The sequence below is a fragment of the Salvelinus fontinalis genome, chromosome 17 (genome assembly GCF_029448725.1).
Source record: "Salvelinus fontinalis isolate EN_2023a chromosome 17, ASM2944872v1, whole genome shotgun sequence".
In the NCBI taxonomy this organism is placed as follows: domain Eukaryota; kingdom Metazoa; phylum Chordata; class Actinopteri; order Salmoniformes; family Salmonidae; genus Salvelinus; species Salvelinus fontinalis.
This window is the reverse complement of record NC_074681.1, coordinates 9,819,644-9,832,139: the sequence shown is the minus strand read 5'-3', so window position 1 is coordinate 9,832,139 and position 12,496 is coordinate 9,819,644. Positions and strand designations below refer to the sequence as shown.

The following is a 12,496-nucleotide window of genomic DNA, read 5'->3' as shown; positions in this document are numbered from 1 at the left end:
CTTTGAATCTTTTACAATCTGGAAAACATTTCATTTGGACTAATAAAGCTTTTCGTATCACAGTTTGGGCTTCTTGTTGGTATTTAGCCTTTTTCATTTGTTTTCTAATTTCTTGTGGATTCAAGACTTTTCTGGAATAACTGGTGATGCTCCATCCCTCAGGTTTAAAATACATTAGCAGCCAGAAACCCTCCAGCTATACATTTTAAGTAGAGCTTCATCCTTTGTCTACAATCAGGTGATGACTAATAAAACTATTTACTTTGATTACTGCCATAAAAATGTATTTGATCTAATTAGATTATAAAGAAACCCCAATAACACCAGGGGAAGATAGAATTGATCTGTTATCTAACTCTAGATAGCCCATTGCGTTATTACAGCGTTGCTACGCATCAGTGTCTCCCCGTCTCTCCGTCTATCTCCATATGACAATATGATATCTGATGAATAAATGATGCGACTCCTGACGCCTGCTGTAACCAAGGACCTCTGGCCAGTCTTGACTGACAGTTGATGGGCGGGACCGAAGACAACTTTCCAGCCCGTGATTCGCTAAACCGAACATTTTCCAACTGTCAGTTTCCTGATGCCGTATCCCCCCTCCCACGCCCGGCTCTCGGGGAATCGAATGGTCTCCGTTTTTTTTCCTAAAAGCCCAAACACCTTCAGTCTAAGGGCTGGGGCTAAGGGAGAGAGGAGCAGGAGGGCCCAGTTTGGCGCTAAAGAAAAAACAGTACTTTTTTGCACTTATGGCTTTGTTGTAGTAACTGAAATTACCAACACACCGTCCCTTTTCTGTATTTGAGGAAGGAAAAGGACCTACATTTTGTACTGAAAAGTCGCCGTTTTTTTTAGGAGCTTTGAGTAGCTGAGTGAGTGAGTGACAATGGAGATGAAAATATGGTCCACAAGGTGGAAAACGAAAAGGTGTCTGTGGGACCCCACTCTAACCACCATCGTCACTATCACTTTCCTTCTGCAAGCCGTCAATGTCAAAGCAGGTAAGAAACTGTCGTTGGAGAACGCGTTTCTGAACCGTTCACATGGCAAACTCTCCCTGGTGTTTCTTGGGGACAGACAGGGGCGTCCTTGCCCCCAGGTTTGACTTATCAAGTGATGAGAGCGCATCTATAGGGCCACTTCCACAATCACTGCGCTGTGCTTCTGAGGTTGACAGCAAACTGAAAGAAAAATTGAGCTAACTAATATCGTGACATTGTCTAAAATGCATAACTTATGTGTCACCACATGCGTGTCCATGATCAAATATAAGAATGTTCCAAATAATGCCACCCATTTCCGTTATCCTTAACCTAAATAGCGATTTGAAATCCACCAGGTAGGCTACTTCCAAGCCTTTTCCATCCCGTCCGCGGTAAACCCCAGCGGCATTCATCCAGGTGCTGTAGTCTCGTCTCCAAATCGCAGCGTGATTCCCCCCCAAAAAAGCGTCTCGCCCGCGGTTCTGTACGTGTAAGGCTGTTGTGGTAGTACACTACGCAACTAAAAGTGCGCTCAGGACGCTCCCCGGCGAATGTTTTAAAGGGTTTAGCCAGACAAATAGGCTTTGTTCGCCCCTGTGGTCCGCTAGGTGTGTGTGGACACGGCTATCGGGAGAAGGATTCCATATATGGTTGAAGTATCATTCGCACACCTTGGCTATAAACTCGTGTAGCCACTGGAGAGCTGCAGGGTTTGGGTTGTTGTGATAGGTAACGTCAGAGTATTGATATGGCTATCCCAGCTATCTTCAATGGAACCGCGTAATAGGGAAGGCAACGACTTTTACGCGTGAGTTTAAAGTGTTTGGCTGACTGTGCAGCAGCGATAGGTGCCCGGTGGTTTAAAACTGAGACTGATGTAGGATAACCTTCCACACATTGAATTATTAAGTGGAACTATATGCTGGTTTTGAAACGTCTTATCAATTGATGTTACAGAAAAAAAGTAATTTGACCGTTATGGCTAATAATATGTTTATACATTTTAACTGCTCTCGTCCAAACTATTGACAAATGTCAATAATAAGCTTTGCCACCGTGACATCCACGATGTGCGTTTAGCATTCTTTAGCAGTTCACCCCTTTTGCCTATTTTTGGGGGGTATTTTCCTTTTTGGTTTCAGAATATTTTGAAATGATTCATAGACTCTCAACACAAACGGTATGAGGCACTGTTGTTCCATAAGAGAATATGCTGCTGCGTACAGGTAGTACTGTAGCCGCGTGAGGCGATGCTCTCTCTATAATGTGGGAGGGAAGACCATATAGTGACCAGCAGTAGGAAACAGTTTCTCCACTCTACCCTGGTAACCACTAAGCCCAATAAGTCTCCACTCTACCCTGGTTACCACTAAACCCAATAAGTCTTCACTCTACCCTGGTTACCACTAAGCCCAATAAGTCTCCACTCTACCCTGGTTACCACTAAACCCAATAAGAGAAAGAGTTCTCCCCCACGCTCTCCTCTCTTCCCCTTCTTTAAACTAGTCTATATCTGGATCAAGATGATTGCTTATTTATCTTGATTGTGGATAATATGACATTTATATTTGGTTTGTTTCTGATGTTATAAATGTGTTGATTCTGTTTTATTTACTTTGATATTGTGAGCTAAGGTAGCAAGTCAATAACAAGAGCAGAACCATGGATATATATGATTTAGATGAGAGAGTGCAAAGTATTTTAATAATAATATAATTATTTTATATTGTGATTTTCGTTATAAGTAGAATCTCAAAGTCTCTTGATAAACAACAACAACAAAAACAATTTAACAAAACAAATGTAGCGATCTGGCAGAGGAGAGAACTCTTTCCACCGACTTATTGGGCTTAGTGGTGACCAGGGTAGTGGAGACTTATTGGGCTTAGTGGTGACCAGGGTAGAGTGGAGACCTATTGGGCTTAGTGGTTACCAGAGTAGAGTGGAGACTTATTGGGCTTAGTGGTTACCAGGGTAGACTGGAGACGTATTGGGTTTAGTGGTTACCAGGGTAGAGTGGAGACTTATTGGGCTTAGTGGTAACCAGGGTAGACTGGAGACTTATTGGGCTTAGTGGTAACCAGGGTAGAGTGGAGACTTATTGGGCTTAGTGGTAACCAGGGTAGAGTGGAGACTTATTGGGCTTAGTGGTTACCAGGGTAGAGTGGAGACTTATTGGGCTTAGTGGTAACCAGGGTAGAGTGGAGACTTATTGGGCTTAGTGGTAACCAGGGTAGAGTTGAGACTTATTGGGCTTAGTGGTTACCAGAGTAGAGTGGAGACTTATTGGGCTTAGTGGTTACCAGGGTAGACTGGAGACGTATTGAGTTTAGTGGTTACCAGGGTAGAGTGGAGACTTATTGGGCTTAGTGGTAACCAGGGTAGACTGGAGACTTATTGGGCTTAGTGGTAACCAGGGTAGAGTGGAGACTTATTGGGCTTAGTGGTAACCAGGGTAGAGTGGAGACTTATTGGGCTTAGTGGTAACCAGGGTAGAGTGGAGACTTATTGGGCTTAGTGGTGACCAGGGTAGAGTGGAGACTTATTGGGCTTAGTGGTAACCAGGGTAGAGTGGAGACTTATTGGGCTTAGTGGTAACCAGGGTAGAGTGGAGACTTATTGGGCTTAGTGGTAACCAGGGTAGAGTGGAGACTTATTGGGCTTAGTGGTAACCAGGGTAGAGTGGAGACTTATTGGGCTTAATTGTAACCAGGGTAGAGTGGAGACTTATTGGGCTTAGTGGTAACCAGGGTAGAGTGGAGACTTATTGGGATTAGTGGTGACCAGGGTAGAGTGGAGACTTATTGGGCTTAGTGGTAACCAGGGTAGAGTGGAGACTTATTAGGCTTAGTTGTAACCAGGGTAGAGTGGAGACTTATTGGGCTTAGTGGTAACCAGGGTAGAGTGGAGACTTATTGGGCTTAGTTGTAACCAGGGTAGAGTGGAGACTTATTGGGCTTAGTGGTAACCAGGGTAGAGTGGAGACTTATTGTGCTTAGTGGTGACCAGGGTAGAGTGGAGACTTATTGGGCTTAGTGGTTACCAGGGTAGAGTGGAGACTTATTGGGCTTAGTGGTAACCAGGGTAGAGCGGAGACTTATTGGGCTTAGTGGTAACCAGGGTAGAGTGGAGAAACTGTGTTTTCTACTGCTGACCACTATATGGTCTTCACTTCCCACAGTTCTTGGGTGATGGTCTTCCACAACTTTAGATGATAGGCAGTTCAGAAGGTAAGTATCTTATGACGAAGGAGGTGGAAACATCTGACAGACATTTCAGGGAGCTCTTCGTCGGGCACCTCATCGTCATCGATGTTTACAGCTCCTCCTCCTCCTTTGAAGGTAGGCTGGGTCTATCACCCACCTGGGTGATGCTTCGGGGGACTGTTAAAAGCCCTTGTAAAGCCACTACATCTCAGCAGTGGTCCAGAAAAGCCCCTTACAAAGCGAGCCTCTGCAAAGCGCAGTCCACTTACCTCTTGCAGCTGGGGCAGGGGGCTTAAAAACTGATGCTGTTGATCTGATGTTACGACATTATTCACATCGTTTTAGCGAGCTTGCTAGCTCGCCAAGCCAAATATATTCTGACTTGCATATTTTAATCAATGTAAAAAAAAATATGCCCAGAGGTTTCGGAATGGGTGCCATGAATCTATGGGTTTTTCATTTTAACATTTTAACTTACAATTTGTTCATCTTTCTTGATTTTATACCGCACACATTACAGTAGACTGCTGATTTACAGTCAATAGAGGTTTCATCTTGGGTGAGATGTCAGTCTGTGATGTCAGCTGATCTATGAATTGGTGCCCCCAACTTCCACTACCCAGACTGCTTTTCTTTATGTCTGGACAGTTTCAGTGTTTGGAATGTCCTGTACACCCATCCCTCCCACTAAACCTCCATCCACCCCTCCCCCTAAACCTCCACCCATCCACCCCTCCCCCTAAACCTCCACCCATCCACCCATCCACCCCTCCCCCTAAACCTCCACCCATCCACCCCTCCCCCTAAACCTCCACCCGCCCACCCCAGCCCCTAAACCTCCACCCAACACTCCCCCGAAACCTCCACCCACCCACCCACCCACCCACCCACCCCCTAAACCTCCACCCACCCCCTAAACCTCCACCCGCCCACCCCTCCCCCTAAACCTCCACCCGCCCCTCCCCCTAAACCTCCACCCAACCCCCCCTCCCCCTAAACCTCCACCAACCCACCCACCCCCTAAACCTCCACCCGCCCCTCCCCCGAAACCTCCACCCACCCGCCCACCCCCTAAACCTCCACCCACCCCTCCCCCTAAACCTCCACCCGCCCCTCCCACGAAACATACACCCACCCGCCCCTCCCCCTAAACCTCCACCCACCCACCCACCCCCTAAACCTCCACCCGCCCACCCCTCCCCCTAAACCTCCACCCGCCCCTCCTCCTAAACCTCCACCCACCCCTCACGCTCCCATTTGACCTTATTCCAGATAGCCTGTTGAACTAGATATCCATCCATAATGGAATATCTCACTACCACACAGGCATGGCTTGCCCCTTATCGCCCATCTATCCTCCTCCTCCTCCTCCTCCTCCTCCTCCTCCTCCTCCTCCTCCTCCTCCTCCTCTGTGTGATGTTTAAACAGACCAGAATTGCATGATGTGACTAGCAAACATTTACAGGCTTTCCAGGACACTGTAATTGTCACTTATGCTGCCAACTCTGGATAGATGGTGGTGACAAGAAACAGCACAGAGACGTATAGCCTAAACCCCAACACGTTAGGTACACCAACCCAAAGATACAGCACAGAGACATATAGCCTAAACCCCAACACGTTAGACACACCAACCCAAAGATACAGCACAGAGACGTATAGCCTAAACCTCAACACGTTAGGTACACCAACCCAAAGATACAGCACAGAGACGTATAGCCTAAACCCCAACACGTTAGGTACACCAACCCAAAGATACAGCACAGAGACATATAGCCTAAACCTCAACACGTTAGGTACACCAACCCAAAGATACATCACAGAGACGTATAGCCTAAAACCTCAACACGTTAGACACACCATCCCAAAGATACAGCACAGAGACGTATAGCCTAAAACCTCAACACGTTAGACACACCATCCCAAAGATACAGCACAGAGACGTATAGCCTAAACCCCCAACACGTTAGACACACCAACCCAAAGAGCCCCAAAGCCACAGAGCCTAAAGGCAAAAAAGGCAGGATTTTAGAAGTTAATCACGAAAGGTAAGCAAAATTTGACCACCCCTCTTTTTTATAGGAAAGCATAGTGGAAAGAGTATGTAATATAGATGCTTCCAGAATGTGCTTTCATTTAATTTGTTTTAATACCGTGAAGAGGAAACTTTACCATTATGACTTTATCCAATTTGTATTTCATCAAACGTAGCAATCTAACGCTGAATGTGTCCAACAAAACAACCGAAGGTAGAGTCAATGGTCTTCCCTTCTGTTTGGGTTCATTGGAGAGCTGTGTGGCTGCTGTGGTGAACAGCTTGTATCAAACCTCTCTACCAGATGTGTATTTCAAATGGCACCCTATTCCCTTAGAGCTGTGGTCAAAAGTAACGCACTCTATCGGGTATTGGGTGCTATTTGAGACTCAGACAGACAGTATATCAAGACGCTCTGTGACGGGAGGCAGGCAGGTAGAGGACTGGCATTCAGAGGTGTGACGATTGTTACGTTTAGACAAGACAACATGTCTATGACGAGGTCTTCTAGTGGATATCCTATAACTGCTATGGGTACTGGGACTTATAACGCTGTAGACAAATCCCTTTTTACCTCTGTAATGGTATCTGTCCCTTATCATTATATAGAATGTGGTTTAGAAATCTGTATAAGGGGGTGGAATGATAGATAGCGATGACTGTATCCAAACTAGTCACACTTAGCATTCTACCACCAACTCTGAAATATGTGCTGCTTTTCAAAGGCCCTGCATGGTTTTTTTACTGAGGCTTTAATGGTTTTGGGATATTGCCTGTTTTTTTTTGTTTTTTTGTTGAGCGCTTCTGTGAGGAGGTGGTTTGGAAGGAAAGGAGGAAGGCAATTCCAGGCCAACTCAACACATCTGGAATAAATAAGCCCTGGAGGTATGCAGTACTGCAGCAGCTCACAGAGAGGCCTTTTGGTCCAGCGTCATTCTTTTATTTTTTATTTTCTTCAGTCGTACAACTGAATGCATTCAACCGAAATGTGTGTTCCGCTTTTAACCCGACCCATCTGAATCAGAGAGGTGAAGGGGGTTTTGGGGGTTAACTGCCTTGCTCAAGGGCAGAACAACAGATTTTTCTAGCTTGCCGGCTCGGGGATTCGAACCAGCGACCTTTCGGTTACTGGCTCGACTGCTAGGCTACCTGCCGCCCCATTAGCACAGTACTTGGGACAATACAGACACGCCGGAGAGACTACTTTGAGGTTTTATGAGGCATTTTCTAAAAGGGAGAGATGTTTAACTTCTAGTGAAGTTACCTCATAAATTGACTTTAATTTGTTATGTGGGTTAAAGTACAGTGACTACTGTAGGAGTCTTATTGTGGGTTGATCTGGTGTTGCTGGCGGGGTTGAGAGAAAATGAGACAGAGAGAAGAGGGAGACAGAGAGAGAGATAGAGAGCAAGAGAGAGAGAGAGAGAGAAATAGAGATATAGAAAGAGTGAGAGAGAGAGAGAAAGAGAAAGGAAGAGAGAGAGAGAGGGAGAGAAAGAAAGAGGGAGAGAGAGAGAGAGAAAGAGAGAGATAGAGAGCAAGAGAGAGAGAGAGAGAGAAATAGAGATATAGAAAGAGTGAGAGAGAGAGAGAAAGAGAAAGGAAGAGAGAGAGAGAGGGAGAGAAAGAGAGAGGGAGAGAGAGAGAGAGAAAAAGAGAGAGAGAGAGAGAGAAAGAGAGAGGGAGAGAGAGAGAGAGAAAAAGAGAGAGAGAGATAGAGAGCGAGAGAGCGAGAGAGAGAAAGAAAGAGAGAGAGAGAGAGAGAGAGAGAGAGAGAGAGAGAGAGAGAGAGAGAGAAAGACAGAGGGAGAGAGAGAGACGTGTGGATATAGAGAGTGGTGCCAGGCCTCCTAATGTGTTCAGCATGTTGACTAGCACCGCCCCCCCCCCCCCGCCCCCCCCCCCCCGCCCCCCCCCCCCCCCCCCCCCCCCCCGCCCCCCCCCCGGTTCAAATCCGTGGGCTGTATAGAGTTTACATGGTTCTCTGCTTGAATCTGAAAGGGGAATTAGAATATATTCTAGAACAGAATGATTTCTAGAATAAAATAATTGAATGACTTCTAGAATAGTTATTTAATTTCTATACTTATTCCATCCGTAGAGTCTGTTATTCCTGCGTCAGTGCATTTTTGGCCTAGTCTCCAATGGTTTCATTGTATGGTGTCTTAGGAGTGACTCAGAGATACATCAGGGCTTTATAACAAAGGCTTCATTATTAAGCCCTGTAAAACACTTTTCCCACAGAGAGAAAGTGAGGGAGGTAGAGCCGAGTTGGATCAGACCATCTTCCTGTTACTTTGTTAATGAATCCAACACTCGGAGAGCCCCATCAGACTGCGTATTAAATTCCCTTCTATTTAAATCAAATCAAAAATCTAATCAAATGTATTTATAAAGCCCTTCTTACATCAGCTGATATCTCAAAGTGCTGTACAGAAACCCAGCCTAAAATCCCAAACAGCAAGCAATGCAGGTGTAGAAGCACGGTGGCTAGGAAAAACTCCCTAGAAAGGCCAAAACCTAGGAAGAAACCTAGAGAGGAACCAGGCTATGAGGGGTGGCCAGTCCTCTTCTGGCTGTGCCGGCTGGAGATTATAACAGAACATGGCCAAGATGTTCAAATGTTCATAGATAATAATAATCACAGTGGTTGTAGAGGGTGCAACAGGTCATCACCCCAGGAGTAAATGTCAGTTGGCTTATCATAGGTGATCATTCAGAGTATCTCTACCGCTCCTGCTGTCTGTAGAGAGTTGAAAACAGCAGGTCTGGGACAAGGTAGTACGTCAGGTGAACCTACTTCTGTGTCTTTCTACCTACAAAGACTGCGGTCAAACTTATAACTGTTCTACCGTCAATGGATCAAATACTCTGAGATGAACCTCGTTTTTTTCATCATCACTAAAAGTTCAGTCAGAATATTGCATATCAAATTCCTTCTTCGAGTGAGATTTGGGACCAAACCATTAGACCTATTCTTCCACTGTCACGGGATCCAATTTGACTGAGAATGCTGTTGATCATCATCATTAAATCAGTGAGCTATTAATTCTTCTTCTAGTAATTCTATTAATTCTTCTTCTAGTAATTCTATTAATTCTTCTTCTATTAATTCTATTAATTCTTCTTCTAGTAATTCTATTAATTCTTCTTCTAGTAATTCTACTAATTCTTCTTCTAGTAATTCTATAATTCTTCTTCTAGTAATTCTATTAATTCTTCTTCTAGTATTTCTATTAATTCTTCTTCTAGTAATTCTATTAATTCTTCTTCTAGTAATTCTATTAATTCTTCTTCTAGTAATTCTATTAATTCCTCCTTCTAGGCCTAATAGCCTGTTTTATCTACGTTCTACTTGGAGCCACGGGTTTAAATGAGGGCACCACTTGGTACGCAGTATGCCTGCTTTCCATCTCTGCTTAGCTATTACATTCCAGTCCTTGCCACTCCTGTAATTTGCCAAAGATAGATCTAATTTTGACCAGAGCCCATTTCTACATATGCATTTTTTTCTCCCGAAAGGCCAAACCTCACCATTGGTTTGCGTGGCCATAGAGCTCTATTTTAATGTCATTTGACCATATCACTGCCTGGCACTTGGATTGGAACCGATGCTGTGGTCACATGACATTAAAATAGAGGTTTTTGGTCACGCACACCAGCGGTGGGAACAATGCATATGCTGAAAATACCTCATCCTTACTGTACAATACGGCGGTGGATCTTTGACGGTATGTAGCTTTTTTGCTTCCACTGGTTCTAGAACCCTTGAAAAGGTTCTAAGTGGTGCAGTGGTCTAAGACACTGCATCTCAGTACAAGAGGTGTCACTACAGTTTCTGGTTCGATTCCAGGCTGTATAACATCTGGCTGTGATTAGGAGCACTATAGGGCAGTGCACAATTGGCCCAGTGTTGTGTGGGGTAGGCTGTCGATGTCAGTAAAAATTTGTTCTTAACTGACTTGCCTCGTTAAATATGTATATTTTTTTTAATGGTCAACGGCATCATGAAATGTACAAAGTACCAGGACATTTTAACCCAAACCTGGTTGCCTCTGCCATTAGACACTTGGCCGCAAGAGGATCTTCCAGCAAGACAATAACCTCAACCACACATCAAAATCAATAAAGAAATGGTTGACCACAAAAATCAACATTTTACAATGGCCATCTCAGTCTCTGGACTTGAACCCCATTGAAAACCTGTGGTTTGAATTGAAGAGGGCCATAAGAACAGATGAAGGATATCAAGGATCTGTAAAGATTATGTTTTGGAGGAACAGTCTAGAATCCCTCCCGACGTGTTCTCCAATCTCATAAAACATTTTAGAAAAACAGTCAGTGTCATTATCCTCGCAAGGGGAGGGTGCTGGAGCATTGAAAACAGGGGATCCCAATCATTTCCACCCCTATCGCTTTGAGATTGTTTTTCTCTGAGCAATTGTATTAGTATTAAATTACATAATTGTTCAAATTTTGCATACAAAACATATTTTTTGCTGATCTATATAATAATTCCAGACCCCACTGTAGATCTTTCTAGAAGCCTTTATCTGCTAGACTAGTTGCTCCCATCACGTCAGACCATGAAACAATCCGATCAGCCATTGTTTATCATCACGGCTACTTTGAAAGGGTCGGCATGCTGTCTGTTGACCAGGTAACAGAAACTTTTTGAAAGGGTCGGCATGCTGTCTGTTGACCAGGTAACAGAAACACTTTGAAAGGGTCGGCATGCCGTCTGTTGACCAGGTAACAGAAACACTTTGAAAGGGTCGGCATGCTGTCTGTTGACCAGGTAACAGAAACACTTTGAAAGGGTCGGCATGCCGTCTGTTGACCAGGTAACAGAAACACTTTGAAAGGGTCGGCATGCCGTCTGTTGACCAGGTAACAGAAACACTTTGAAAGGGTCGGCATGCTGTCTGTTGACCAGGTGACAGAAACACTTTGAAAGGGTCGGCATGCTGTCTGTTGACCAGGTAACAGAAACACTTTGAAAGGGTCGGCATGCCGTCTGTTGACCAGGTAACAGAAACACTTTGAAAGGGTCGGCATGCTGTCTGTTGACCAGGTAACAGAAACACTTTGAAAGGGTCGGCATGCCGTCTGTTGACCAGGTAACAGAAACACTTTGAAAGGGTCGGCATGCCGTCTGTTGACCAGGTAACAGAAACACTTTGAAAGGGTCGGCATGCTGTCTGTTGACCAGGTAACAGAAACACTTTGAAAGGGTCGGCATGCTGTCTGTTGACCAGGTAACAGAAACACTTTGAAAGGGTCGGCATGCCGTCTGTTGACCAGGTAACAGAAACACTTTGAAAGGGTCGGCATGCTGTCTGTTGACCAGGTAACAGAAACACCTTGAAAGGGTCGGTATGCTGTCTGTTGACCAGGTAACAGAAACACCTTGAAAGGGTCGGCATGCTGTCTGTTGACCAGGTAACAGAAACACTTTGAAAGGGTCGGCATGCTGTCTGTTGACCAGGTAACAGAAACACTTTGAAAGGGTCGGCATGCCGTCTGTTGACCAGGTAACAGAAACACCTTGAAAGGGTCGGTATGCTGTCTGTTGACCAGGTAACAGAAACATCTTGAAAGGGTCGGCATGCTGTCTGTTGACCAGGTAACAGAAACACTTTGAAAGGGTCGGCATGCTGTCTGTTGACCAGGTAACAGAAACACTTTGAAAGGGTTGGCATGCCGTCTGTTGACCAGGTAACAGAAACACCTTGAAAGGGTCGGTATGCTGTCTGTTGACCAGGTAACAGAAACACTTTGAAAGGGTCGGCATGCTGTCTGTTGACCAGGTAACAGAAACACTTTGAAAGGGTCGGCATGCTGTCTGTTGACCAGGTAACAGAAACACTTTGAAAGGGTCGGCATGCTGTCTGTTAACCAGGTAACAGAAACACTTTGAAAGGGTCGGCATGCCGTCTGTTGACCAGGTAACAGAAACACTTTGAAAGGGTCGGCATGCCGTCTGTTGACCAGGTAACAGAAACACTTTGAAAGGGTCGGCATGCTGTCTGTTGACCAGGTAACAGAAACACTTTGAAAGGGTCGGCATGCTGTCTGTTGACCAGGTAACAGAAACACCTTGAAAGGGTCGGTATGCTATCTGTTGACCAGGTAACAGAAACACCTTGAAAGGGTCGGCATGCTGTCTGTTGACCAGGTAACAGAAACACTTTGAAAGGGTCGGCATGCTGTCTGTTGACCAGGTAACAGAAACACTTTGAAAGGGTCGGCATGCCGTCTGTTGACCA

At 45.1% G+C, this 12,496-nt stretch overlaps 1 protein-coding gene across 1 annotated transcript in view; it reads left to right on the top strand.

The window, feature by feature from the left end:
• The first annotated feature begins 647 nt into the window (after positions 1–647).
• LOC129814526 (collagen alpha-1(XI) chain-like) overlaps positions 648–12,496 on the top strand; it is a 167,087-nt gene continuing 155,238 nt past the window's right edge. The window contains exon 1 of the mRNA XM_055867712.1: positions 648–1,004. Coding sequence (XP_055723687.1) covers positions 890–1,004 — 115 coding nt within the window. The 5' untranslated portion in view covers positions 648–889. The remainder of the gene's footprint in view (positions 1,005–12,496) is intronic.